This window comes from Miniopterus schreibersii, assembly GCF_964146895.1.
Source record: "Miniopterus schreibersii genome assembly, chromosome: 1".
NCBI lineage: Eukaryota > Metazoa > Chordata > Mammalia > Chiroptera > Miniopteridae > Miniopterus > Miniopterus schreibersii.
This window is the reverse complement of record NC_138101.1, coordinates 151,544,464-151,572,381: the sequence shown is the minus strand read 5'-3', so window position 1 is coordinate 151,572,381 and position 27,918 is coordinate 151,544,464. Positions and strand designations below refer to the sequence as shown.

At 47.5% G+C, this 27,918-nt stretch overlaps 1 protein-coding gene across 2 annotated transcripts; it reads left to right on the top strand.

Annotated features, from left to right (window-relative positions):
• Positions 1–19: 19 nt before the first annotated feature.
• Positions 20–27,900, top strand: GNB5 (G protein subunit beta 5). 2 transcript variants are annotated; one of them, XM_081123719.1, is made up of 11 exons: positions 20–271; positions 9,428–9,564; positions 12,207–12,248; positions 14,821–14,897; positions 16,016–16,148; positions 19,063–19,206; positions 20,909–21,000; positions 23,053–23,101; positions 24,858–24,954; positions 26,046–26,212; positions 27,582–27,900. In XM_081123719.1, exons 1-11 carry the CDS (start codon positions 160–162, stop codon positions 27,591–27,593), a joined length of 1,062 nt encoding a protein of 353 aa, XP_080979845.1. In that variant the 5' UTR covers positions 20–159; the 3' UTR covers positions 27,594–27,900. The 2 variants fall into 2 exon arrangements, with proteins under 2 accessions (XP_080979845.1, XP_080979846.1); XM_081123720.1 differs by lacking the exons at positions 14,821–14,897; positions 16,016–16,148 and having other exon boundaries at positions 57–271.
• Positions 27,901–27,918: the final 18 nt, after the last annotated feature.

The following is a 27,918-nucleotide window of genomic DNA, read 5'->3' as shown; positions in this document are numbered from 1 at the left end:
GCCGCAGCCCAGCTCGCAGCCGCCGGCGTCAGCGCCGGAGGGCGGGGCCCGCGCCGGGAAAACAGGGCTGGAGCTGCGCCCGCGGCCGCTCGGGCCTCCTCCGGCAGCTCACCGCATCCGCGCTCTCCGTTTCCCTCGCCGCCGCGTCCCCGCGCGAAGATGGCCACGGACGGGCTGCACGAGAACGAGACGCTGGCGTCGCTGAAGAGCGAGGCCGAAAACCTCAAGGGCAAACTGGAGGAGGAGCGGGCCAAGCTGCACGACGTGGAGCGTGAGTGCGGGCCCGGGCGGGGGCTGCGCGGAGGCGGGACGGGAAGCGGGCTGGGCTGCGGGAGGAGGGTGCGGGCGGCCTGGGCCCGGGGCAGGGTGCGGGCGCCCGGTGTCCCGGCGTCAGGAGAAGGCGGGGAGCGCCCGGGGCGCAGCTGTGCGGCCGGAGCGGGGCGGCCCTTGGAGGCCCCGGGCACCTTGCGGAGCCCCCACCCCCGCCTCTGGGCCCGGGCGCCTGGAGGTGGCGGCCCCTGGTCTCTGTCCTCGCGATGAAGGATCGTGGGACCAGTTACCACCCGCCGTCACCTGCCTGGAAGATGCAGACTGATCGCATTCCTGCCCTTCCCGGGCGGCACGGGGGTGAGGGTGCCGTCAGTGGTGGCTGGCACAGCGAGCTTGTGGGGGCGCGGCCTAGGGTAGACTCCTGTTTTGTTTTTTAATTATTTGGCTTCCTCCATCACCGTTCTGTATTTTCTCACTTTTGCTTTTACTCGGAACCAGACTCTGATTTAAAAGCTCAGTTTTCCCATCTGCCCCGTCTCCTTGGGGGTGGAGAGCCGGATGGGGGAAGGGAACCAGAGGAGCTTACCAAATCCAACCATTTAGTTCATTTGAGGCTGTTTTAAAAGCTTTGGATGGATGTGGTATGATTGGCATAAAAGACAGTCGCAATCTTAAACTTACATTATTGACCACTATCATAATTTAAAATCGGCTCTGTGATTTATTTATTTATTTATTTATTTATTTATTTTGAGTGAGCAATTAACTAGCAGGTGAAATGACTCTTGGCTGGATCAGCTTCCCTTTATATGGTTCGTCCTCAGCAGAGCTTGGGCTCAGGGCCAACCTTGGGGAAGTGGCCTTATCTGCTTACTTTTCAGCTCTGAGGGTGGCAGCTCCTCTTTGCTGAGCAAGACCTCCCCTTGGTGCCCTGCCATTCCTATTTGGCACCATCCCCATTAAATTCTCTTTGGAAAGAAAGATGGGGTTCATGTTAGGTCCTTTGAAAATTACTTGATAGAAGCAAGTGACCGGAATCTAGAATGTGCTATGCTTTTGTAGGGGCCTCCTTTAAATAGGAGTCACACTAAGCTGCTATATCATTTACATCCAGCTATCATTAACTGTAAACCCATAATAAAGTAGCTAAGCAAATTGGGAGTTATTTTTCTTACATAACAAGAACAAGGGTAGGCAATCACCAGCTTTGGCCCAGCTGCCCAAGATGCCATCAGAGATCCACGCTCCTGTCTTTCTTCACCACCCTGAGAGGACTGGCATTTGCCCCATGACTATAATATCACTGCCACAGCTCCATATATCACCCCTGTATCCAGGACAGGAAGAAGGGGGAATGTGGTTCCCAGCCTCCATTTTTCCATTTTATCAGGAAAGCAAAAGTTTTTCCCCAAATTTTCTTTCTTTCCAACAGATTTTTTTGCTTACATGTCATTGGCCAGAACTAGGTCACATGGTAATGCCAGGGAGGCTGGGAGAGGCAGAACTGAACTGGACACAATGCCATCCTCAAACAGAGCTGGGTTTCTGTAATCAAGAGAGAAGCAAGGCATGGATATTAGGAGGCATGGGACAGAGTCTTCCCCATTTCCCTTTGCAATTTTGTACACTACAGATGATAATGATACTGTGAGAGTGGTGTTATCTGAGATAGGTCTGATTTCTCCATTTTACAGATGAGGAAACTGAGGCACAGAGAGGTGAAAGGACTTGCATAAAGACCGCAGCTAAAAAGAGGTGGGATCAGGATTTCAGTGCAGGCAGGCAGAGCTCCAGCCCAGCCTCACTTCAGCTCTTGCTGGACCTTTGTGCTTAGCGCAGAAGGGTTCTCCAGAGACTTTTTTTTTTGGGGGGGGGGGTAATCTATCTTTATTGATTTCAGAGAGAGGAAGGGAGAGGGAGAGAGAGAGATAGAAACATCAGTGATGAGAGGGTCATCATTGATCGGCTGCCTCCTGCACGCCCCCAACTGGGGACTGAGCACACAACCTGGGTGTGTGCCCTGACTGGGAATCAAACCGCGATCTGGATCCTAGATGGATGGTCAACCGCTGAGCCATGCCCGCCCGGGCCAGAAACTTACTCAACAGGACAGGCTGCCCACTGGGATATTTTTCAGCCTTTTCTGTGAATTTGTAAATTGCCCTAAGGCAGAGAGATAGTCACGATGCAGCTTTTCAACAGGGAATCCCTGTCCTGCCAAAGACGCTATGCCCTCAGAGGTCTGGACCAAATTTGGCACAGTGGAAGGAGCTATCCTCACCTGTCTATAACTCAGAATTTTTGAGTTGAAAAGACCAGAAGTCATGTGGTTATGTTCTCCTTTATGCCCCCTGCAGCTTCCAGACCACTTCTCCACTCCACTCCTCCACTCCACCCCACTCCACTCCTCCTCTCCACTCCCCTGGCTCCTGGCTCCTCCGAGGCTCCTGGCTCCTCCGAGGCTCCTGTCACCCTTCTGCCCATGCTCTTCTCCCCCACGCTGCTGTCTCCTGTCCTCCCAGTCAGGCTCCCTCGTCTCTTAAGGATTTGGCACATGGCTTGAGCCTTCCTTTTGACCCTAAGCCCTGCCCTACCTGGTGTCTTCAGGGTTGACAGGGTGACCCTCCTAACACACTGGCCCCTCTCTCCATCACAGCCCCCTGGGATCTCGATAGCAGTCAGAACTGCCCTGTCTCCTCTGACCACAGCCTCTCGCTATGGAGAGCTCCAAGATCTAGGATCACTAGACCTCCTAGGATCTAGGGCTCCTCTCTCTTCCAGTCTCCAAGCCCTTTCTTGTACGTTTTTATATAGCTTTTACATAGATGGCCCTGTGACCCTTGCCCTAGTTGGGGAAACCTCTTTAGGCCATAAAGTGACCAAGTCATCCTGGTTTGCCTGGGGTTCTCGGTTGTAAAATAGAAAGTCTTGCGTCCCTGGAAACTCTTCAGTCCTGGGCAAACCAGGATAGTTGGCCAGCCTTCTGTTCGCTCTGACTTGCCCAAATTCTTGGCTTAAAAAAATAAGCACATCAAAATTGTAGAACGTAAACTTGGAGGAAAAGTGAACTTTCCCAATTTCAGACTCTTATATCTTCACCTGTCGTCCCTTTGACCCTCAGACGGCATTCATTCTCTTGGGCTCTCATCCCCAAGTCAGACCCTCAGCCAGCGTTACATACAGGAAGTGGCTTATGTGGGTGACCGAAGGGGAAGCCAGCCTACACCAGACCCCACGGCCTGAGGCCCCATGTCCCTGCCTTCCATGTCACCCCTCCCGAGCTTCCTGCCCTGGGTGTTCCTCCGCATCCCTTCTGCTTGCCTCTACCATTGGTAAGTGCTTCCTTGCTTGAGTCTAAGGCAGCTTGTAATCATGAGGTCGCAGCGTGTATTAGTTTCCTATCGCTGTTGTACACATTTCCACAGAGTGGCTTAAAGCTACATAAGTTTATTCTGTTGCAGTTCTGGAGGTCAGAGGTCTAAAATGGGCCTGCAGGGCTGCATTCCTTCTAGAAGCTGTAGGGGAGAATCCATCCCTTGCCTTTTCCAGATTCTAGAAGCCATCTGCGTTCCTTGGTTTGTGGCCCCCCATCCCTCCAACCTCTTTGTCACCACACCTCCTCCTTTGACTCTGATTCCCTGTTATAAGGACCCTTGTGATTACATTGGGCCCACCTGTGTAATCCAAGATAATCTCCCCCTCTCAGGATCCTTAACGTACTCATGTCTGCAAAGTCCCTTTTGCCATGTAACGTCACATATTCACAGGGCCCAGGGATTAGAATGCAGATACCTTTGGAGAACCTGTCTGTCACACAGCTCTTAAAATTAGAGGGATCACCTGCTTCAGCCTTTTTTCTCTTCAGGCACAAAAAGATTTTCTCCCAACAAACGCATCCCTTTCTTTGTGGATGAGGCTGGGATCCGGGGAAGGGTTAGAGGATTTCCCTGAGGTTATGCAGCTACCCTAAGGAAGAGTAAGGAGTAGGCACCAGGGTTCAGGCTCCTAGTCCAATTCTCCTTCTCACCATGCCAGGACATCTCTTAGAAAGTTGAGGTTTACATTAAAAAGGAAAAAAAGTAAATTTGTGTGTGTGTGTGTTTATGAAAAAATGTCAATATTGCGGCAGGGGAAGCAAGTGCAGAACAGTGTATATAACATGATCTCTTTAGCTTAATCAAGAAATGCTTGTGTGTGCATTAAGTTTGTGGCAGAGTACAGGAGAAACTTATTTCTAGAGAGGGGCCAAAGGGGTGGGGAAGTAGAGGTACTTTTCACTTTATACCCACCTCTGAATTTACTGCTTAAAAAAAAAAAAAAAAGAGTACTGGAATGGGAGTAAAGATCAAGAACAAAAGGAGAGTGTTCCTCTCTAAAGAGTCCTTAACTTGACATTAAACTGACGAATGGTCTGGAAGACAAGCTAGAAGCAGACAGCAGGACAGGTGCTGGGTTCATTTCCGTCAACAGCCTCGTGGGGCTGTGGGGGGCTGCATCCAGATTCCCAGTTCCTCTGGGGAAGTCTCTAATCTTGTCTAGGAAGCAACTCAAAGACAATGTGTATAATTTCTGTAAGTACAAATCCAGAGGAAGTTTGGGCAAATCACAGGATTTATCATCAGGTGCTGTCCACTTTTCTGCCTGTTCTAAATGTAACTTGGTGAAAGGTTTTATTCTCAAAGGCTTGTTAACCTAAAAATAAAAAGGCCTTTCAAAGTGAAAGACAAGAGCATTTACTTGAGATCAATAACAATAGCTATTCGGGGAGCACTGATTCAGGCAGAAGCCCAAATAATGTTCCAATTAGGAGACAGGGACAATGGGTATCTGTGAAAATGGGAAGGGGGACAATTACATCAGTAGAAGGAAGACATTTTCATTGGTGCAGATAACATGGCATAGTGATGTTAATTCTAGACAATGTTTTTAATTTTCAGTCTGGACGTCATCAGTTCAGTGGTCATAACTGCTTTCTTACTATCTTTGGGGCACAGTGTTCCTTTAGGCCCAGTCCAAAGGTTATGTTGCCCAGTTTTAACATTCCAGAAGTTTGAGGCGTAAGATGTACCAGGCAGTTCCTCTGCTGTGGCAGCTCCGGCTCCACTTTAAAGTGGCTTCATTTGGTTTGTTTGTTTATTTTTGGACAGGCTTTATGGCAGGAGCCTTGGACCATTCTGACTTTATGGTGTAGGGAGAAATCTAGGAAAACCAAATTTCTGGATTTGTCTGGAGCAAATGTGTTGATTCACTTTTTCCCTGTTCTGAGGAAATACGCTGCGTGTCCTGAGGCTCAGAGAAGTGAGTTTCCCTGCAGAGTAATCCTCCCAAGCTGTTCTTCCCTGTGCCGCCTGCAGCGTCCGAGGGGACAGAAAGCACACCTGCCTCTCCTTCCCTCTCCCTTTCCTTTTGCTCTGCATTCATAATGCACTCGCACTGGCCAGTGCAAATGTCTCCAGAATGTGTCATAATAAACGAGTGCCCTCTGTAGCAGATTTAGAAATAGAGAAGAAAGTAGGCCATCCATAACTGCGCCACCCAGAGGTAGCCACTTTTAATATTTCGATGTATTTCATAGCTTATGTTTTTATATTTGTGTATAACTTATACGCATACTTGGGACTGTACTAGGTGTAGAGTTGGAGCCTAGTTTTAATTTAGCACAGTGGATCAAAGAGCTCCCCATATCATGTACAGTTCTTTTTAATGTCAGCATTTAAAAATTATTAGATGCTATTCTACATAGTATTCCATCTTCAGTGCTGTACCATAGCTTCATTAGGGAATTCAGGGTAGGACTTTTTTTTTAGTGTGGCAAATGCATGGTTTTAAGGAAATTCAAAAATCCGTGACAAACATCGTGATGTAATGTGATTGTAGATGCTTTCCTTTCATCCGGGTGTGGGAGGGTTTGTATACATCCCCTCCCGTTCAGCCCTGGGGTAGAATCAGAATGAGTTTTTGAAAATTAACTTTGGATAAATTTTCCCTCCTTGAATCTTTTGATTTACCAACATAGTGGCCATCAAAAGACTGTATATTGTGAGAAAATTTAGAAAGTGATTCAAGATCTTTTTTTTTTTTATCCTCACCTGGGGCCGGGTTCCCTGGTTCCGGACTGCTCTGCTCTAGTTCTGCTCTAAGGAGGGCGAACAAGACTGCACCCCGTCCCCCTGCCACTTACCTTCGAATGGAATTTCTTAACTGGCTATCAATATAGTCTAGTAAGTTCTTCTTATAGAAACCAGCTGGTTATGTTCATTATTCCTTTCAAAAAAGAAAGTTAGACCCTGGAGGGGTGGGTGGTCCATGAGAAGGCAAAGGGGAAAGCGAGTCTGCTCTGAACGAGCTCCCACAAATTATTTACAGAACATAATCAAACACTTCCAGTTGCTTTTAAAATTTTTTACTATTAAGTTTGTTTTAACTCCTTTTTTTTTTTTAATCCTCACTTGAGGATATTTTTTCCATTGCTTTTCAGAGAGAGTGGAAGGGGGAGAGAGAGAGAGAGAGAAACATTGATGTGAGAGAGACATATCGATTGGTTCCTCCAACTGGGGCCAAGGATCGAGCCTGCAACTGGGCCTGAATCGAACCCTGGATTCTTCAGTCCACGGGCCGATGCTCTAACTGAGCCAAATTGGCTAGGGCTGTTTTAACTCTCTAATTCAACAGATGTGAGATTTGGCAGATAGAAACAGGATAGAGTGGAGTGGGAGTAAATCGTATGTGGGAAGTGAAATGCAGTGGGGAAAAAATAATTAGCAGTTGAGATGTGTTCAAATTCTCGTTATGTAAGAAGGGCCCTATTTTGGTTGGTGAGCCATCTTTTTTTTTTTTTTTTTTCAAGAAGGACATTAAATAGCTGTGGTTATCCTAATGCTGAATGATGCTGAATTGGGGGAAACAGCAATAATATCGATGTGATGCTTCAAAGTAAAATACTAAGTAGAATACGGTCACAGCCCTGAGCTGGCGTAGGCTTGCATACAAGACCTATAAGAATTTAGAAAATTTAGTCTTTTTTTTTAGCTCTATTCAGTATATTTTTGTAAAGGATGTATCTGTAAGAGACTGATGTACTATTTGTGGCAATAAAGAATGCAGTGTTTTAGCAGAAGTGATGGCATAATCGTTGTACATTCATGTAGCACTTTACAGTTCAGCAGGCATTTTTTACTCTTTGGGATTTCACGAAGACTTTTAACCTGTTCACACTTGCATTTTCATCACAAAGAAATGGTGCAACTAAAAGAAACTAAGATTTTTAGAGACGCGGCTGATTCTAGGGCTGGGGCAGGGAAAGAACGTGAGCCTGCAGTGAGAGGTGCTTGGATAATGATGGGGACCCGTGAGAAGGTCACGAGGGCCTGCTTGATGCTCCTGAGCAAATCAGGGCCTATTTGAGCATTAAAATAAATAATAGTAAAGGACTTACAACATCTTGAGTAAGGTGAGAATCCATGAGTCCATACTAGTATACATGAATGAGTAGTTAAGTTGGGGCAGAGGAAAAGCTGCTTTTTATATGCGAAAACCAGCTTAAAAATGCAGAAGGAATGATGTAATTAGAAAAATCACCACTCACCAACTATCCTGATAACCATCTGAGGCAAGAATCAGTAATGGATGTTAAAACCAGGGTATTTCAGTTTGAGGAGTAAGGGGATATTTATGTAATCTCAAAGTATATCCCCACAAAGTACTTTTTCATTACAAAAAGCAAATTGGTAACTCTGCAGTGGAGAAACCTGGCAGATGCCACTTCAACCAAGTGATCACAGCAGGTGCCTCCTGGTGGGTCACAGGGACAGGAGCTCAGTGTCAGCCTGGTGTGTTCCTGCCAGATGCACATCACCCAAACCTAGTCCCCAGAAGCATCAGACAGGCCCAAACGGGAACAAAATAACTGGAGACGAGAGAAACGTGAAAACTGAACGCAACACAGGATCTTGGAATTTCTTTTGCTATAAGATATTGTTGGGAAGGTAGAATCTCAGTAAGCGCTGTAGATTAGATGCAGTTTTCTGCCAGTGTTAATTTTCTGACTGTGGTATTATACTGTGGTTATGTGAGAGTGCCTTGTTTTTAGGAAATACGCACTGAAGTGTTCAGAGGAAAGAAAGGGAGGGAGGGAAGCAGGAAGGAAGGGTTCCCGGAGAATACGTGTCAGCCCCTCAGCCCAGACTTCTGAGGGAAGGGTGGTGGGCACTTCCCCAGCAAGCTCAGCAGCTCCTGTCTAAAGAAAGGCCCAGCTGATCGGTTTAAAGGGAGGAGACTTGGACACAGCCTCTACCAGAAAGAGAATGGTAGGTCCTCCATGAGTGGGAGAAGCCACAGGATCCATACCTGGGCTTCCTTACCGCACAATGAGGGAGGGGCCTGGACAGGATGGTGTCTGCGACCCTTTCTGCTACTTCGTGGGAACTGGTCTCCCTCTGAGATGCAGCAGTGACAGCCTCTAAGTACACCCCTCAAAGCTCTCCCTTAGCCTCAGGAGAGGCTGTGGCCCCAGCCCCTGAGAGACTGATTTCTGGAGCGCCCTCCTGGCTTTTAGAACATTGCATTGGTCTCTGCCCACACTGAGTTTTCAGTAAACCCACAGGAGCACTGTTTGGTGGGTCGCTCATTCATTCTTTCCTGCAGCATGTGAATGGGTTACCTGCTGTGTCCCTGGCCTGCGCTAAGCATGGGGATCAGTTAGGAGTCACAGTGCCTGCCCTCGAGCAGCATGGGTCCACACTATGGCACCTGCCAGGATAAGTTTTGTAAAGTCACTTTTCTTTGTGATTAGAAAGTGGTAGATAAAAGAACCAGAAGCCCCAGCTTCACTCCCAGTTAGTTATATAAACTTGTATTAGCTGAATAACCCGTGAGCCACCGTCTCCTCGTCTGTGAAATGGGGATAGCAGTCTCACAGCCACCACCCTGCCCACCTTGCAGAGCTGTGGCCCTTCAACCCAAGAATTCTATACAGTGGTTTGAGAAACACAAGGAGAGGATGACAGTGTTGACCCTACCCTCTTCTAAGCCTAAAAGAGAGCAGTGGAGGGCCTGGGAGAACCAAGGAGGCCCGAACTGTGGCTGTCTTCCCTGTGCTGGCACATGGCTCCGAGGCTGGTCCTTGGTAACGGAACTGACCGTGGCCCTGTCCTCCTAGTGCACCAGGTGGCGGAGCGGGTGGAGGCCCTGGGACAGTTTGTCATGAAGACCAGAAGGACCCTCAAAGGCCATGGGAACAAAGTTCTCTGCATGGACTGGTGCAAAGATAAGAGGAGGATGGTGAGCTCGTCGCAGGTACGTCGCCCCTGTTGTGTGATGGGAGCAGCTTTCTGATTTTATAGCGAAGGGGGACGAGAGCCGTCCTTGCCAAAAATCCTGTCTGATCTGTACGACTCTGCTTATTCGCCAAAGGACGTGAGTTTGGCGTGGCTGAGAGGTCTCTTTACACTGCAGAGCTTCACTAATTTGGGGAGATTTGGAATTGGTTATACTGAAGCATTGTACACTCTGTTAGACAAACCGTTTAAAATTATTTCTTCCTGAGCATATTTCACTGTCTTATTTGTGAGTGAAGCCAGTTTTAAAAGTGTTTTTTCCCCCTCAAATTGAGATCATAAGTGGTTGAGATGCCATTATGGCTTCTTTCAGTTTAAGAATGTAGCAATTTTGTGCCTTAAAGAACACATTTAACATAAGCATTTTGTGAAATCTAATTTTTCATTCATTTTGTGGAGTCGACGTAGTTTATTTTACATCTTATGTATTAGTTATCTATAGCTGCATGACAGATTACCCCAAAATGTAGCAACTTAAAACAACAAATATTTATTATGTCACGTGGTTTCTGAGAGTCAGGAATCCTGAGCAGCTTCGCTGGGTGGCTCTGGCTCAGGGTCCCTCAGGAGCTTGCAGCCAGGATGCTGGTCGGGGCTGCAGGCCTGACAGCTGGACTAAGGGAGAGACTCTCTTCTGCGATGGCTCACTCGCAGGGCTGTTGCTGGAGGTCTTACATCCGCACCATGTGGACCTTTCCATAGGGCTACCCAGGACACGGTAGCTGGCCTCCCCCAGAGCACGGTAGCTGGCCTCCCCCAGAGCACGTGATCCAGGAGAGGGAGGTGGAGGCAGAAGCCGTGCTTCTACGACCAGGTCTTCTATGACCTGGCCTTCGAGGTGACACTATCACGTCTGCTGTATTCCATTGGTCACACAGACCAACCCTGATATAATGAGGGGGGGACCCTACAGCTGTGTGAGTATCGGGGAAACTGGGATGACTGGGGACTCTTGGGGCCTGGCAACCACTGCCTAGTATTTTTCTATGTTTATTTTAATGTTACATGCATCGAACATACAACTATATACTGAAGTCACATATTTTTATAGCCAGTTTAAGATTCCCTTCATCCCAGCTTTTTCAAAGGACAATTTAAGGTTTTTTAATAACCCTTTTACATATAAAAACTCTGCATATTCTAAATTATCCACCACTCTAACATCCATGTCAGTGTTGTGTTCAATAGGATTGGTGGTATTAATCTCCTGTATTACCTGCAAATCTTGTATGCCACATAGCGCTTGCTTTTTTTATGTCCATAAAAAATGGATCACTCTTGTATTTTTACCACATTTAAGAAACACTGGAAAAGAGAACACAAGAAGGTTTTTGCTCCCACCACCCTGTCACAACCATTATTTTTATTTTAGAGCATTTTTTTCTAGATGTTGTTTTTTCAAATGCTCACTTTTCCAGTGTGGTTATTGAGATATGTGTGTTGCTACCAGCCTTTTAGACTTGTCCTTAAAAGTACAATATATGTTGGATTTTTCTGTCACTCATGTACGCTCTGATTAGAGAGGGAGGGAGGGGAGGAGGGCTGACAGGCTCCATCCGTCCTCTGCTGCAGAGAGAGTGGGTGGGGGTGGGGGTGGGGGAGGAAGCTGGGGACAGGCGGAAGGCTCTGGAGCAACTTTGAGTGACTCAGAGCAGCCCTCCTCCCTTAAAAGGCGGGAGATTAAGCAGCCTGGCACGTGGGTTAGGGTTGGGGTGGGGGCACCATCTCTCTAGGTCTGTAAGCCCTAGTGTATAAACTGTGCTCACGAAGGGAACCACATTCAGTTTTATCGGACTGATTTTAGCCTCTCGGGTGGCTTTTTCTCTCCAGAGCGCACAGTGGGTGGGCACTGAGGACAGGCAGGCAGGCAGTGCCATGGAGGAAGCCACCAAAGTGAAGGCCCACGTGGGCCGTGCACTGAGTCATACCCTACCCAGCAAGCGGGGGCTCCAAGCGGGTAGGACCCTAAGATCCAGGCGAGGAGCCCTGCTCCGTTCTCTGCACTGTTACCTAATCTCCCCCACACCTCCTGTTTGGGAGTGTAGCCAGAGAAATTAGGCCGGGAGAACCAACGTACTTAGGAGTCGTGAAAGGCCCCAAACTGTCGACTCCAACCTTGTTTGGGGGCCCCTCAGCCACACTCAGAATAAATAGGAAAGTCATGCAAAGCAAGCAGCTATGTTACTTTCGGTAATCAGACCTTGCTTGTGCCCCTAAGTGGCATTACCGCCCCTCCTCCCCATCACCTCATTCACCAGATTCACCTCCAAATGACTTGAGTGTTTTAAAAAAATCAAGCCTGCTATAGAGACTGCAGATTCACCATCTTTGAGGATGCCTGGGGGACCTGTGTGCTGAAGGAAGTCAGCTCAGCCATCCTCTGCCACTGTCGCCCGGAGCCCGGGGCCCAGAGACACCACATACCACGTGTGCACAGGTAACTGTGCTGTAGGGACCAGAGCTCCTGGATTTATCTCTGGGGAGTTAGTGTTACAAACAGATGACATCGTTGTCATCCCCACACCTCCAGTGTGGGCTGCAGCAGTGGTTACAGTGGCAGTGAACTTGCTGGCAACTGAACTGTGTACTCTTTCCCTCCAGGACGGGAAGGTGATCGTGTGGGATTCCTTCACAACTAACAAGGTAAGGTGTTCCCGTGCACTGAGGCACTTCTGAACCCCAGCCTCATTTAAAGGTGCTCTGGCCCAGCTCCCAAGCCCTGTCCTCATTCCCCGCCTCTCGGGGAGCCTATCTAGGGATGAAAACCCCACAAAAGCCCATCTTTGTTACGACAGCTCAGCAGCCCACCATAGTGTTCATTCCTCTCGAGCTGAAACCCCTCGCCCACAGAGGAGCATGCAGACCCCCACAGAACACACTCACATTAGAACAGGGAGGGGTGTGGCCTGGACCGCTGGTCACCCGCACACAGGCAACTGCATTTATTCTTCCTCTGCGTGATCATAAGAAGTACCCAGATCCCCAGCTCTCTCCCCTCTGTCTTTGACCAGACTCCATAGCACTGTGGACATAAGCAGACAGTGGGTGAAGCTGAGGCTGCAGTGGGTTGACCTGCACTGTCCAGGGACACAGTGGAGTCTGAGACCCTTGCAGCTCTGGCTTGAGCATGCACAGCTCCAAAGTAGACCTAAATTTAGACTCTCTTATTTTTATTACTTTTTAAATTTTCACCTGAGGATATTTTTTCCATTGCTTTTCAGTGAGAGTGGAAGGGAGAGAGAGAGAAACGTGGATGTGAGAGAGACACATCAATTGGTTGCCTCCTGCACGTACCCTGACCAGGGCCAGGGATTGAGCCTGCAACCAAGGTATGTGCACTTGGCTGGAATGGACCTGGGACCCTTCAGTCCTTGGACCCACAGTCTAACCACTGAGACAAACTGGCCAGGGCTAGATTTAGACTCTTTGCTAAAGAGAAAGACTGAAATCTCTGTAGGTGTGCTTGCATGCCTACGTTGTTTTGGCATTTACAGTATCAAGTATTGTATATTAAATATGGATTCCATTATTTTTACTTGGAAAGCCTTCCTTTTCGCTATATAAAAAAGGAGACCTACATCTATCTCAAGTTGGGCAGTGTCCATACTCGGCGTTATTGAATGCTTTTAGTAAATGTCGTGGTAGGCAGCTGCTACGTGGCCTGATCAGCTGAGGACCAGAACCATCTGTAGAATAGGTCCCTTAGTAGTCAGGCCCCTGGGGAACAATAACGATGACAATTTAACAGTTCGCAGGGGGCGCTATTATACACTGCCTACCTCCATAGAAGGCACTGCCTCTCCCTGTACTCCTGAGCAGTGCTCGGGGTTGTGTTGCTTCTCTTGACGCCTTAGGGTGGCACAGAGCACACACTGCCCGGTTTCTTGGAGCTGTGGAGTCGCCAAGTGTGGCGCTTGGCAGGGAACACAGCCATTACTCGTAAGGAAGGGCCTAGGATGCCCTGTGCTGAGAGCGGCCCGCCCGCTGATTCACTGAAGGGCAGTTGATGATTCCTGGCTCTGAAAGGCTGCAAGACTGTGAGTGACAACAGAGTTTTGACAGGCAGTTTCGGGGCCCATGTTTCCCCACAAAAACACGGAGAACTGTGCCAGGAAATGTCCTGCACCGATAGTCCCGTTCCCTCCCCTGACCGACGGAGAGCGAGACGGGGTGAGTGCACGCGGCGGGTTTGCCCGGCTGCGCGTCTTGTCGGTACAGGCACCCTGCGGCCGGGTCAGGCCTTGTGGTTTGCTCATCTGCACCCGGGAGGACGCGGGTGACTCGGCCACCATCCAGAGGCCGGGGACTGTTAGGCCTTGTGCTTAGTGCCTCCATTTCACAGGTTCTCCTTTATCCCCGAGCACAGCCCCAGGTCACCCTCCCCTTCCCCTTCAGACCTTCCCAGGAATGGGTTTAGGACCCACGGGGGACAGAGGCTCTGTATACTCACAAGTGAACTTATACATGTAAAAAGTCACTCAAGAATATATTTTGAAAATGGGGATCAGAGTAAATGAGGTGAAGCATATATTGGAAATGAAATTCAGATGGACCTTTCAGAGGAAAGGAGCCCCAGTATTCATTCAGAACGAGGGGTGTATAACAGCCCAGGTTGCGGGTTTGGTCCCCTGACGGGGTGCATACGGGAGGCAACCGATCAGTGTTTCTCTCTCATACAATATCTCTCTCTCCCCCTCTCCTTCTTTAAAATCAGTAAAAACATATTTTATTTTATTATTATTATTTTTTAAATATACCTTTATTGATTTCAGAGAGAGGAAAGGAGAGGGAGAGAGATAGAAACATCAATGATGAGAGAGTCATTGATCAGCTGCAGCCCGCAACCCGGGCATGTGCCCCTACCGGGAATCGAACCCCGATCTCCTGGATCCCAGGTCAATGCTCAACCGCTGAGCCATGCCCGGCCGGGCAGTAAAAACATATTTTAAAAAAAAGAAGTAAAACATTAAGGATTTTATTTTCGCTGGTTGAGATTTTTAACTTTTAGAATCTGTGACATAACCTTTGGTTGATTACATGGGACTGAGTGAATCTCCTCTTAAGTCTCAAGCTAATCGTCACCCCACCCCACTGCCCTTTGAAACTATAATGCAATTCAGTAAGATCGTCAGTGACTTTTTAAAAATTAAATGTTGAGATGCTTGTGTGGAAGCGGCCCTTGCTTATTCTGTGTCCTGTCCACGCTGTGTTTCAGGAGCACGCAGTCACCATGCCCTGCACGTGGGTGATGGCGTGCGCGTATGCCCCGTCGGGATGTGCCATTGCGTGTGGGTAAGTGGGCAGCTTTTCGGGTTTCCTGTTAGCCAATGGGCAGAAGCACACAAACAAGAACTTGTAATTTTTATTGTTTGCTTGTTAAGCAATGGGTTAAATTCCTCCCTGAACTTTATGAAAGGGAAAAAAGCACAAAAATCTCTTCCATAATTATTTTCACTACAGACTGACAATAGTATAAGCTTTAAACCTGTGCCCCTCACTCTCAAATGCCGTCGCTTAGGAAAGCCATTAGATGAAAGGTTGTTGGGGAACAGGGTGGTCTCGTGCTCTCAGTATCACACAACGATATTACTAATTACAAATGAATCACCTTTCCCATGGAGAGATCTGTTTGTCGCCCCTTTAACCAAGTACTCAAAGTTGGCATCACCGCCCTTGGTGAAGAGGCGTCGCAAGCCTCCTGCAGGGGGCAATAAGAAGGAGGCACACAGGATCACCTTGTAAGAAAACTCACAACATCACCTCTATACTGTTGTTGCCAAAATGTTATACTTGAATCTAACCATTAAGAGACAGTGCGACAACCCCAGAACGTGTGACATTCTGTAGGACAAGTAGCGTAAGACCTGTTGTTGTGAGCACCAAAAAATAGGTGGGGGACCTGTTCTAGACGAAATGATCTTAAAAGATATAAAAACCGAGTGCAGTGTGTGACCCTTGATTGGGCCCTGGATCTTGGGGACAGTTGGGGAAGATTCACTATGGACGGCTTATTACCTGGTGTTATGGGATCTTTGTTAGTTTTCTGACGTGTGGTGATGTGGTGGTTATACCGGAGAATGTTCTTACTCTTAGGAGATGTGAATTTGCAGATTGAAGTATTTAGATGTAACATGTCATGCCTGCAATTTGCATTCAAATGCTTCAGAATTTGTTCCCGCAAAATGTTAAGTGATGAGTTTAGGTGAAGGGACTGGGTGTGTTCTTTGTGCTGTTTTTCTTTCAGTTTTATTGTGCATTTGAAAATCTTCAAAGGAAAAGATGGGGAACAGGTTCCATTGTGTGACACTGCTAAAGGGACTTTTTTTTTGAGAAGTTTGTGTGCATGGGAAAGTGCGCACATACTCTGTTGCCCTCTGTCAACATTCAACACTTCTTTCTTTCCATGCCAGTGGTTTGGATAATAAGTGTTCCGTGTATCCACTGACATTTGACAAAAACGAAAGCATGGCTGCCAAAAAGAAGTCCGTTGCTATGCACACGAACTACCTGTCGGCCTGCAGCTTCACCAACTCTGACATGCAGGTAACGAGGGGCGCTGATGGGTCACCCTGCTCGCAAGCAGGGCGAGAACTCAGGAGAGAGGAGGCTTTTCCAGGGTTCCCCTTAACGGGAAGGGGGGCCGCAGGAGGAAGCTCCCATTGTTCCTCGCTGGTTGTTGTTATTATTTTAAGTGAACTCAAAATGAGGAAAGCCAGGGCTGTTGGCTGTTGGTAGAGGAGATAGATTCATACCGTATTAAACATCCTTCCCTCCTTGACTTGCTGAGGGCGGATCAGGGAACCCCCGGGGCGGTGGGAATTCCATCTCCCGGCCTGAGAGGTGGTTCCCAGGCCGGGACGTGTGTGAAACTTCACTGAGTGGCTGCGCTTCAGAATGTGCACTGTCAACACCCCACTGAATCTGCTTTACACTCCTGGCTAAACACATGCAAAAGAAGAAGCTTTAGATAGTAAGTCTGTGCCCTCCTCTGAGTAAACCCCAAAGTAAAAACACTACCTTCAACACGTTCACCACATTTTCTTAAGAAGTTGTGAAAGTATACCGTAGTTTATTTCTCCACGTCTATCCAGCAGACCTTTCTGGGTGTCCACCAGCCACCTTGCTGGATACTACCTGGCTCTGGGGCTGCAGGCACACTCAGTCTCTGCCCCCAGGGACCTTCACAGAAACCAGTCGTGACTAAACAGCAGGGAAGCCTGGGAGCTCAGAGCAGAAGGGGTGGTCACACACTTGCTGCAAGGAGCCGCCTGAGCCAGCCCTGGAGGGCACGGGTGTTTCCAGTGAGGTGTGAGGGGAGTGCAGTGGGAATCAGGCAGCCTAAGAAGTGAGCAGGGACACACCACAGGGCACCCTGAATGCCCTATAGATGGAGGGCAGCCCTATTGGGGCTGGGTCATATTTGGACTTCCAGAAAGCCCATGCCCAGACAGTGCAGCCCATGGTCGCAAGGCCAGGTGGGAGCAGACCTCCTCCTTGTAATGTGTCCCCTCCCTGCAGAAAAAAGGAGATTCTTTGTCAGTGCTAGGTCTAGTGTGCAAGCCAGAAGGGGCGAGAATGGGAAGGAGGGAGATGGAGAGGAGGGGAGAAGACCACCAGCACATAGAAATTGGAGGTGCAGCAGGTCAGTGGGTGCATTGCATGCTAGCCGTCCTTAAAGCCTGATTCCCGCTTTCTTTCCTCAGCCGTCGGTAGTTATCACTCACAGAGAGCTCTCTGTTGTGTGCACTTAACATTGCAAGAGCCACTTCCTATCTTATCACCTCTTCCAGGCCCGGGGAGCAGCCAGGTGGGGCACAGGGACGTGCTGCTATGGCTTGTGGCTCCCCCAGGGCTTCTCATGGCTCCAGGGTGCTGCAATGCCATTGGCAGGGTCTGTGAGCCCATGAACCCTGGATCCCCACTGCCTTCACTGCCTTTCTCCCAACCCCACGAAGGTGTGCTCAGCCAGAGCCCAAGCCTCACACACACTGGTTCTGCCCCATACCTTTCCGCAGGCACCCCAGCGTTCCCTTCCCTGTATGGCCAGCCTTGACCGAAAGCTACACAGAGGCTGCTGAGGGACGGCAGCGCAGACCTGACAGTCTCCGAAAATATACCCTTGACCTTATCATTCTGCTTGGAAGCTTTCCATAGCTTCTTTTTGCCTGCAGGCCAAAATCTTCACTCTCTACACAGGCTCACCTTCCATTCAGTGCAGTTGGGCAGTGACTGCAATGCTCCCCCCCCACCTTGCCAGCTGTCACTCATCCTCTAAGGCCAGCTCAGGTGTTGCCATGGGCCCACCTGTATTTCAGTACTTCTCCCACTGTCACAGTGATCATTGTCTTGTCTACAAGACGGTCGGAAAAACGTGCCATTCAGCAATGCCAAGTTTCTTCGGTCTACTTGAGAATCTCTGTAGTGTCTCAACATGGAGAAGTCAGGGACGGCTACTGGGAGGGCTTTGGGGACTTGGCTGGGTGATTTTAAGGTTGATCTCTCACAGTGGGAAACTGGTTGATGACATAATAGCTTTGGATTGGTGAGCCTAGGGAGGTAAGGGTCTTAAAGCCAGTCTTGATGAGCAAGCTGTTAGTCTTGATAAGTTGTTTAGTTGGTTCACAGTCTTAGTTTGCAGGAGCAGGTATTTCCTAGAGCAAGCAGGTAGGTTATTTTTACTTGGTCACAGTGTTGTTTAGCACAACACCAGGAAGGTATGCCTGGGCCCAGAATTGATTAACATGGAGACACAGAATTAGGTCAGTTTCAGTTTTTATAGCCAATCCTATTAAAGTGAGTGAACTTCAGGAGAGTAAAGACCAAGACCCAGTCCTTCTGCAAATCCTAATGCCTGGCAGAGCACCCGGACATCATTGGCCCACAGCCAGTACTTGTTGGCACTGTGCGTGCAGGAGTGTCAGCGCCTCCGAGTGGCCCGGGGGAGCCCCTGGGGCAGCACCCTGATCTGGGAAGAAGCAGCTGTAGGAGGATGTGTCTAACAGAGTGCTGTCTAGGCCCTCGCTGCTCCAGACGGGGTCCAGTGACCAGCATCAGCGTCACCTGGGAGTCTGTGAGAACTGCAGAACCTCAGGACTCACCCCATACTCTGTACTAGCGAGCAGCCCAGTGACTGGGATGCTCATCAGTGTCTGAGAAGCACTTTACGTGTCTTGTGTCTACAGCAGTAGGCGTGGCTGCTTGTGGGAGCCAGTTCAGCAGCCATTCACAGAGCCAGGCAGCAGGGAGGCCTGCAGGTTTCATACCCCGGGGAACAGGCACAGAAACACAGCTCAGGGACGGGGTAGGAGTGGACCTTTTCTTGCAGCGGGTGTGTGTGTGTGTGTGTGTGTGTGTGTGTGTGTGTGTGTGTGTCTAAGGAGCCTCTCTTCCCTGACGGACTTGCCCCTGACAAAAGTAATACTGACCACAGCGCTCTTCCTGTCCTTTCCTGCGGCAGATCCTGACTGCGAGCGGCGATGGGACTTGTGCCTTGTGGGACGTGGAGAGTGGGCAGCTGCTGCAGAGCTTCCATGGGCATGGGGCCGATGTGCTCTGCTTGGACCTGGCGCCCTCAGAAACAGGAAACACCTTCGTGTCCGGGGTAAAGACCCAAGGAGAATGTCTAGGGTCCTTTGTCCACTAGGGAAGCTGGTGGTGGCAGTTCTTGTCACTTCTGGGACTATGTGGGATACGTCCCTAGAAGGGGTTGCAGGGACTCCTTAGTTCCCCACTGCAGCCCAGCTCCCACAGCAGTGGTGTGCATGGAGGGCAGCCCCAGTGCTGGGCTGTGAGCGCCCCCATTCTGCCCCTGACATTCAGCAGTCTACGGAGGAATCTAGAGCGTTCTCCTGATGTGACTGCTATGACTTGGGGTGCATATCTACCACATTTAAAGATGTCATTTCTCAAATAAATAGCGAAGTCATTATCTGATGGCATTAGGGACAGTCACAAGGGCTCCAGGCCGGTCAGATGGCTGCTGAGGTCAGGCAGCACTGGGTTGTGATCTGATCAGGGCTTTGGGCTGGAGGAACACTCCCCTGCCCGCCCCTGCCAGTCACCATCCCTTGGTGAGAGAGGCTGCTGATGCCTACACCGTCAAATGACATTTGCAGCTGGAAGACATACGGGCTCTTTGCTCTGAGTTGCCCACATATTAGTTCTGGGCATCACGCAAGGGTTCTCTGGCCTCCGAATAGCAGGAACCTCAATTTTGTTCGTGGGTATTTGGCCGTATCTGTATATTTGTCATTCCTGTGCCTTTCTCTAACTGTGTTTATCTCTCCTCAACCACACTGTTTACTCAAATTGTCAATATCACTGTAGATTCTATTGTCCCTTTCAGAGCACTAAACTCCCTCTGATTTGGTGTCCTCTAACGACTAGAAGACACTTCTGATTCCTTTATCCCCATTTTCAGTAAAGATACTCAGTGCTGAACCCCACAGCAGGTCTTTCTGAGATACTGGTTGTGGTACCTTGTCCCCCTCTTTCCTCTGAGTTGAAACCAGCAACTTGGACACCAATTTTAAGCCATTACTTCTGTTTGATGAGTGAGAGTCCGTATCATAGTCCCTGAGCTTGACAGCAGGACTGCTCTGCAGGAATTTATCCAAATGCTCTTAGAACCATGATTGTATAATGTGAGAACCTCATGTTTATGAATCTCTGGGTCTTATTCACGATCCAGAGAGAGTGTTTACAGGTCTTGAGGTGGAAGCACAGGGAGGTGACTTGCCCCGGCAACCAGCTAACTGCTGGCAGGGCTATGACTGGGCTCCGACTTTGCTGATTCCCAGCCCGGTGTGCTGCTGGGGTACAGATGGCCCTGGGGCACATAGAGCACCCCGTTGGCTCAGGGCTGCCCGGGTACCTGAGACAAAGCTAGGGGGTCCCACGGGCTCCCACCATCTGCCTGCCTTCCCCTCTGGGCTTAGAGAGGCAGAGCTACAAAGGTAGGAGGAAGGAAGGGGAAAGTGAAGAGATGGGAAATGCCCATGGGGAAAGCGAGAGGTAGGCTCTGGAGAGTTTGTGCCCACTCAGAAAGCTGCCAAAGAAGAAAACGTGCTACAGGGGCAAGCTGGGCCCTGCCCTCGCTCCCCTCCCACACCAAGGTCTAGTTCTGGCCTCCTGAGGGCTTATCAGCTGAGGAAGGTGGCCCTAAGGAAAGCTAGTCTCCGAAAAGCACATTGCCAGCCATTTACTAATGGGACGTAACTGCCCTGTGTTACATAGCTGGAACTCAGGCACTCTGTAGACTGTCCTTGCAGCGGCCTTAACTCTGGGTGACTTTGCATTTGTAGGGATGTGACAAGAAGGCCATGGTGTGGGACATGCGCTCCGGCCAGTGCGTGCAGGCCTTTGAAACACACGAATCAGACATCAACAGTGTCCGGTCAGTGAGTAGGTTGTTCAGTTACTCTGTTCTCTGGGGCTCCCTGGCCTGGGGTAGTACTGAGCCCAGGAACCACCTCCAGCTTAGTTTGCTTGACTGAGAGAATGGCTGATCTGTGGTGGGACTGGATAGCACTCCAGATCTCTTGGAGACTTCTAATATAATTGTACTAGGGGCATTGATAGTATCCTCCCTATTGAGTCAATATTTCTCATTCATTCATTCAACAAATATTTATTGAGTACTTACGTGTTAGACATTATTCCACAAGATAGACAAGGTCTCTGCTTTCCTGCAGGAGACGAGCCAACGCACAAATAAACAAATGTACAATTTAGTTTGAGATACTGGTAAATGCTGTGGACAAAAGTAAAACAAGGAGATGTAATGAGATGGGTTATTTCTTAGAATGGTCAGGGAAGGCCTCTCTGAGGAAACGATATTTAAATGGAGGCCAGGATGATACAAGAGCCAGCTTACAAAGAGCTGGGGAAGATGAGATGTTAAGGGACCTAACCGAAGGCCAGATTGTTGAGTTGGGCAGAGAGGGTGGCTATCATGACCTATGTTTTGCCTTCGAAAAATCACTCTGGCTGCTGTGTGGAGAAGAGGTTATAGGGGAGCAAGAAGTGTGACAGCCAGTTAGAAGGTAGGTGTGTGAGTTTAAGAAAGAAAGGATGGTGGCTGGAACTAAGAAAACATAGTAGAGACAGAAATCTGTAGACTTGGGAATGTTCTGAGGTTTTACTTGACCTGCAAGCTATCAAGTTAGGCTGCCACAAGTTCATGGATGCTGGTAGGTAGACAGGAGACTCCTGGGTTAGAGATGGACAGTTTCTTACTCAGAGCAATGGCAATAGCCAGAGTGTCAGCATTTCTATGCTGATTCCCTGAGCCCCAGTTCCACAGGGTGACATGAAAAGGGCCACATGACATGCAGGGTCTGTGAACTGGATCCCAAGAGGAGGTCAGGACTTGACACACAAATTTGGACTATGGCATTGTCCAGACAGCATATACGGTATAGAATCTTTGTTATGCTTAGTGGGCAATACTAGACCTGTTTCCCTTAAAAGCAAGAACAAAATAAATTTAGCAGTAGAAATGTTAGTGAGAATTGTCTAGCTCCCTGCCCTAAAATATGGAATAAGGTAAAAGGAAGAAGGCTATCACTTTTTGCAGGAATTACCTAGATCGAAGGAAATCAATCCAGAACTGACTACAGATAGTAAACAAAGTTACTAAGGTGCAGGATAGAATATCCACAAAAATAAACCCTTATATATTCGTGAACTGCAGCTTAGAAATGCACGTTCTTTACCCCATGCTTTTGCCTCTGTCCGACCCTCTTCCTCTAATGGCCATTATTCCATCGGGTCTCAGCTCAGGCCCCCCCCTCTCCAGGAAGCCGATTATAGAAAAGAGAATGGCTGTGGCAGAAATAATCATTATTTATTGAATACTCTTCGTTTGGCCCATGCCACATTCTTCGCACATAGTGCCTTATGCCCTCCTGACAGCAGGGGATGTGCAGTGTCATCCTCGCTTGTCAGACAAGGAAACTGAGGCTGGGCCAGGTGAAGCCACTTGCCCCAAGTATCCCACGTGGCAAGTAGGTGGTGCAGAGATCTGCAGGTGGCTCAGTGTATTTGATTCCAGTGTCTGCTTTTATAACCACTTTCTTATCCCTGAGCCCTGGGCCAAGTCTTGGGAATGAGGTCTGTGGTCAAGGGAAACTGCGGGTACGGGGACCTGCTCTGTGTTCCCTGCCTGGTGCACATCCCCGTATTATCTCATTTACTCCTCACTAACGCTCTGCAAGGCCGATGTCACTGTCCCCTATTGACGGGAAGAAAACTAGAGACCACTGGGTCTGCTGGATGAGCTTTCCTTTCCGGCCTCTGTAACAAGTGGCCCTTATGTCCCTAGAAGCAGAGCTTCTGATTCCGAGATCATAGCATGGGGCAGCCTCCCCGGGGGTTGTGATGGGCATCCAGGGTTGGGGGTCACCGCTCCAACTGAAGTGCTTCTCCCCAAACTTCCTCTCTGCAGATACTACCCGAGTGGAGATGCCTTTGCCTCAGGATCAGATGATGCTACGGTATGTTTCTAAGTGAAAGCTTTTTCTGTTTGAAAGAGAGACACTGACTTCATTTTGGTTTTTAAAAAAACTTTATTTATTACAAAAATAATGTGTATTCTATGAAGAAAACTTGGGGGGAAACTTAATTACCTTAATTTCCCTACCCAGGAAAAATTACAGTTGGGTGAATTCCTTTCTGTCTCTGTTGTGTATGGTGGTGGTTTGTTTTTTTTTTTTTAACAAAATGCTTTATAATTTGCTTTTTTAACTTAGTAATAGATTGTGAACATTTTCCCATGGCAGTATACAGTTTTCTATATTATATTTTCTTAATGATTGAGTAGTTTCCCCTGTTATAGACATGCCATCATTTACTTAACCAGTCTTCAATTTTTGGACATTTAGGTTTTCAGGTTTTGTTGTTTTTTTCTATTAAAAAACACTGCTATAATATTTTTGGAACCTCTCATTATTCCCTTAGAATGAATTCTCAGACATGAACTTACTGAGTTAAAAATAGGCCTAGTTTTAAGGTGTTTGATACTAATTGAAAAATTATGTTGACTGATTTTTTAAGAGGAAATAAATGCCTTCTCGTGCCGTGAAAACACCAAATAACGTATTAAATAATGGTTTTTATTCTGGTTTACTACTATGAAAGAAATTACAAAGGAATAGATTGAGAGCTTTGATAATAATGAAAATTTAAAACTTCTGTATGTCAGAAAATATATACAATGAAATGTCAGTGCATACCTTTGGAAAAATCCTGACAGACTAAGTGAAATCCTTTAGATATGAATGAGGTTGCATAATCAGTATGACATATACCCCAATTAAAAAATATATATATATAATGCAGACTATTTACAAAGCAATACATCCAAAATGGCAATAAACTGAAAATATTCTCCAAGTTACCTCTAATCCAAGAAATGCTCAGGTGCTAGAGAAATACTCAGTGGTAGAGCCGGTGCAGTGAGGGAGCCTAGGACCAGCCTTCCAGAAAGCAGTTTTGCGATATGATAGAAGAGCTTCCAAAGTAGCTCTACCTTTTGCTCTCAACATGCTATTTCTTGGAAATATTTCTATCCTAATGATTCTATTCCTTAGCTATTGTAAGGAAAATATCAGGGATTTTTACAGAAGCATGGCCACCATGGTAGAGACAGAAATGTCCAGAATTTTATTAGAAAAGAGAAAAATTAGACACAATTGAAACACTTAACAGGGTATGGCTAAATTGATTCTGATATATCTACATGAAGACTATTCAACAACCATGTTAATCGTGGGGTTTTTTGGAAGATTATTTAATGATATGAGAAAATGCTCATAATGCTAAATGTAATAATGAAACATCCACCCCATTTATTTATTTTTTATTTTAATGCACACATAAAACAGAAATAAGACTGAAGGAAATAGATGTTAGTAAATGGCTATAGGATTTGGCCTATTTTCTTCTCTATGCATTTCTGAGTTTTTCTGAATTTTCTACAATGAACACATATCCTTTATCAGAAAAAAGGATGGGTTTCATTTTTGTTTCTGTACCTAAAATCTTCTATATTTGCTGTTTCTTTACATCTCCACTGCTCCGTGGAGATTAATAGGAATTGAGGTTGAGGGAGAAAACATTAGGAGAGAAAACAAAGGTGTTTCCCTTGTCTCTCAAACTACACAAGCCACTGGCACCTGCTGGGGCTCTGTGGTCGTCGCCTCACCAAGCTGGAGCCAGAAATAAGCGCTGCTTTGTTCGTTTGCACCCCAGTGTCGCCTCTACGACCTCCGGGCAGACAGGGAGGTCGCCATCTATTCCAAGGAGAGTATCATATTTGGAGCATCCAGCGTGGACTTCTCCCTCAGTGGTAAGATTTTGTTTCGGAAACTTTCCCAGGACTGTACAACCTAAGTGAAGCCCGGCTCTGTGTCAAGCAGCCCCCCAGCTAAACTTCCTATTTGCCGGTAGGCTAAACAGTCTACTTGGTGCCGGCTTCCCCCAGTCCCGCTCACTTCAGGGGAGATGAAGGCTGTGCCCACCTAGTACTGTTCTTTTTTTTTTTTTTAAACTCTCACCTGAGGATATTGATTTTAGAGAGAGGAAAGGAGAGAGAGAGAAAAACATCGATGTGAGAGAGAAACATCCATCGGTTGCCTCCTGTACATGCCCCGACCAGGGATTAAACACGAAACCTAAGTATAGGCCCTGACCAGGAATTGAACCTGCAACCTTTTTGGTGTACCGGACGATGCTCCAACCAACTGAGCCACCCGGCCAGGGCCTTAATACTCTTCTTTAAGACGGGTGGATCAATACTCACGTGTGCAGTGCCTTTAGGCATTTCCTCCCCGGTCTTCCATTCTCCCCTTCATGCCAAAAAAGGACTTTTTTTCAGAGGTGGAGGGAGTGACACAAGAGTCCCTTCCTCAGTCCCTGAAGTTCATGGTATCTCTGCCCTCACAGCAGGGGAGGCTGCTAGTAGACATTAAGGCAGCACTGATCTGCTGGGTCACTGGACCCTTCAATTTCCCCAGGCACTCCCCCTGTTCTGCGTCTGAGCCTTCATGCCTGCATGCTGCTACTGCTGCCTGAGGCATCTTTTCTCTCCTTTCTCTGCATGGCAAACTCCTATTCAACCCTCAAGAGCCAACTCAAATGTTGCTTCTGCAATGTCGTCTTGACCCATCCTCTGCGATCGCATAACCGAGCACTTCCATTATAGCCCTTATCACATGGTGCTGCAGTGATTTATGTGTCTGCGTGCCCACCACCGCCCTCCACAGGGGCATCAACTGTGCTTTCTTCTCTCTCAATCCTGAGGGCAAAGCACAGTACCTGACACATAGTTGGCACTAAATCACTGCTGAATGAATGAATGAATGAGCAAGTGAGAATCATGAAAAGAAAAACAAGAAGGAAGGAACTGTTTTAATAACCATCATATCCTCCTGCTTCCAGGTCGCCTGCTGTTTGCTGGATACAATGATTATACCATCAACGTGTGGGATGTTCTTAAGGGGTCTCGAGTCTCCATCCTGTTTGGACATGAAAACCGTGTTAGTACTCTGCGAGTTTCTCCTGATGGGACTGCTTTTTGCTCAGGATCATGGGATCACACCCTAAGAGTAAGAGAAGAGATTTTCTGTTTTACTGTGTATGTGAGGAGTGATTGGCCTTCCTAAAAGCAGAAGTCAGAATGAGTTAGGCCCAGACAGCCACATGGAGCTCTGATTTCAGTTCTACTCATTGCCACAGAAGTGAGTGGCCTGAAAGGTAGTGAGTTCCCCATCAATGCAGGTATTCGAGCATAGATTACACAACTATGTATCAGCATGTAGTTGAGGGAATGGTTGGGCTGGGTGATCCAAAAGGATCCTTTTGACCCCAGAAGTCTGATTCTTCTGAGTCTAGCCTTTGACAAACCACAGATTGCCAGTCTCTTCTCCCAGAAGTGCAGGATTCTTCTTCGGTGGTCACAGGCCCCTGTGAAACCCACAGAGGGGCTTTAGGAGGTCCCTGAAGCCCCTGAAGTTATATGCCAAATTGTGTGTGTGTGCCTTTTTCTGAGAAATGTCCTCCTTATGGCTTTTTTTTTAAGATTCTCAAAAAGTTCCATGACTTTGTCAGATGTTGGCTTCCCAGAAATACTGCCAAAATAGCCTGTTCACAAAGCAAAGCTCACCTCAGTGTGGAAGACACAAACTTGACAGTCTTAGTCTTAGTCTTAGTAGTGTCTTAGAAGGGGAGAGCAAAGGCAGATGCTTGAGGTTTTAGGGTTTTAAGGCAGGTCTTTTGATGGAGGGACTTAATTAGGATTCAACAAATTTGTGGGAAAGAGTTTAAGATTGCTGGACACAGGTTGGGGGAAGAAGGGATTCCAAAGACAGTGTTGAACGGTGCCCAGTCATCTGATGCTCTGTATCGTCCTGAAAAGTGAGTCTCTTCTAAAGCGGATACTTGAGCAATCTGTTTGTAGGATAAAAAGATAAAAGGATTTTTGCAAAGTTCCTGAAACAAACAAAGTTATTTGTGACTTCATCTTCTTGGGCAGGAGTTGCCTAAATTAGTAAAGTTGTTAATGTACCCAGAGAGCTGTATGGGTACAGATGGCTTCAGTTGCCTATCTAACAGTTACCAGTCCCTAGTAGGAGGCCACAGATGCCCTCAGACAGTGAGAGAGGTGGCATCAGGTCCAAACATGCACCTTTGAGTTGCTAACACATTGTTTGCGGGTAGTTTTTGTTGCGCGCTCTACTACCAGTCAGCGTACAACGTATAAATACGTTTCCCGCATACGGTGTGCTAAGAGTAAAGTGTTATATTTTCCAAGACATGCAAGTGCTCTATTTTGGATGGATTTTGTGTGTGTGTGTGTGTGTGTGTGTGTGTGTGTGTGTGTGTGTGTGTGTAAAGAGACCTTTATCCCTGTAAACTCAGGTTTTACAAGTTGTTAACTACTAAGGGACTAACAATTCTCTGTTTGTGTCTTTGCAGGTCTGGGCTTAATCGTCTCTTCACAACACATGCTTAGGTACCTGAGGTTAGAATTTGAAATCGCCACATGTAAATAGATCTTACTTCTAGAGGATTTGAGAGCTTATCACAACTTAGCTTAAGGGAGCAACTCCATGGCTGACAGTTCACCAAACATCTCCAGTATCACTATTAAAACTACCACCCCTGGAAAAACACCACTGTGAGCCTTCAGCACTACTTCAAGTATAATGTTGTTTTTTGTTTGTTTGTTTCATTTTGAACACTTTTTAAAACTTATTCATTTAAGGTTATTCTTAATTATACTCAACTCATTCTATTACCGACAGATTTCAGC

Coding starts and splice junctions, on each gene's coding strand:
- GNB5 (XM_081123719.1), top strand. CDS start 160: ATGGCCACGGACGGGCTGCACGAGAACGAGACGCTGGCGTCGCTGAAG. Junction 272..9,427: donor CAAGCTGCACGACGTGGAGC/GTGAGTGCGGGC, acceptor CTGTCCTCCTAG/TGCACCAGGTGGCGGAGCGG. Junction 24,955..26,045: donor CGTGGACTTCTCCCTCAGTG/GTAAGATTTTGT, acceptor TCCTGCTTCCAG/GTCGCCTGCTGTTTGCTGGA.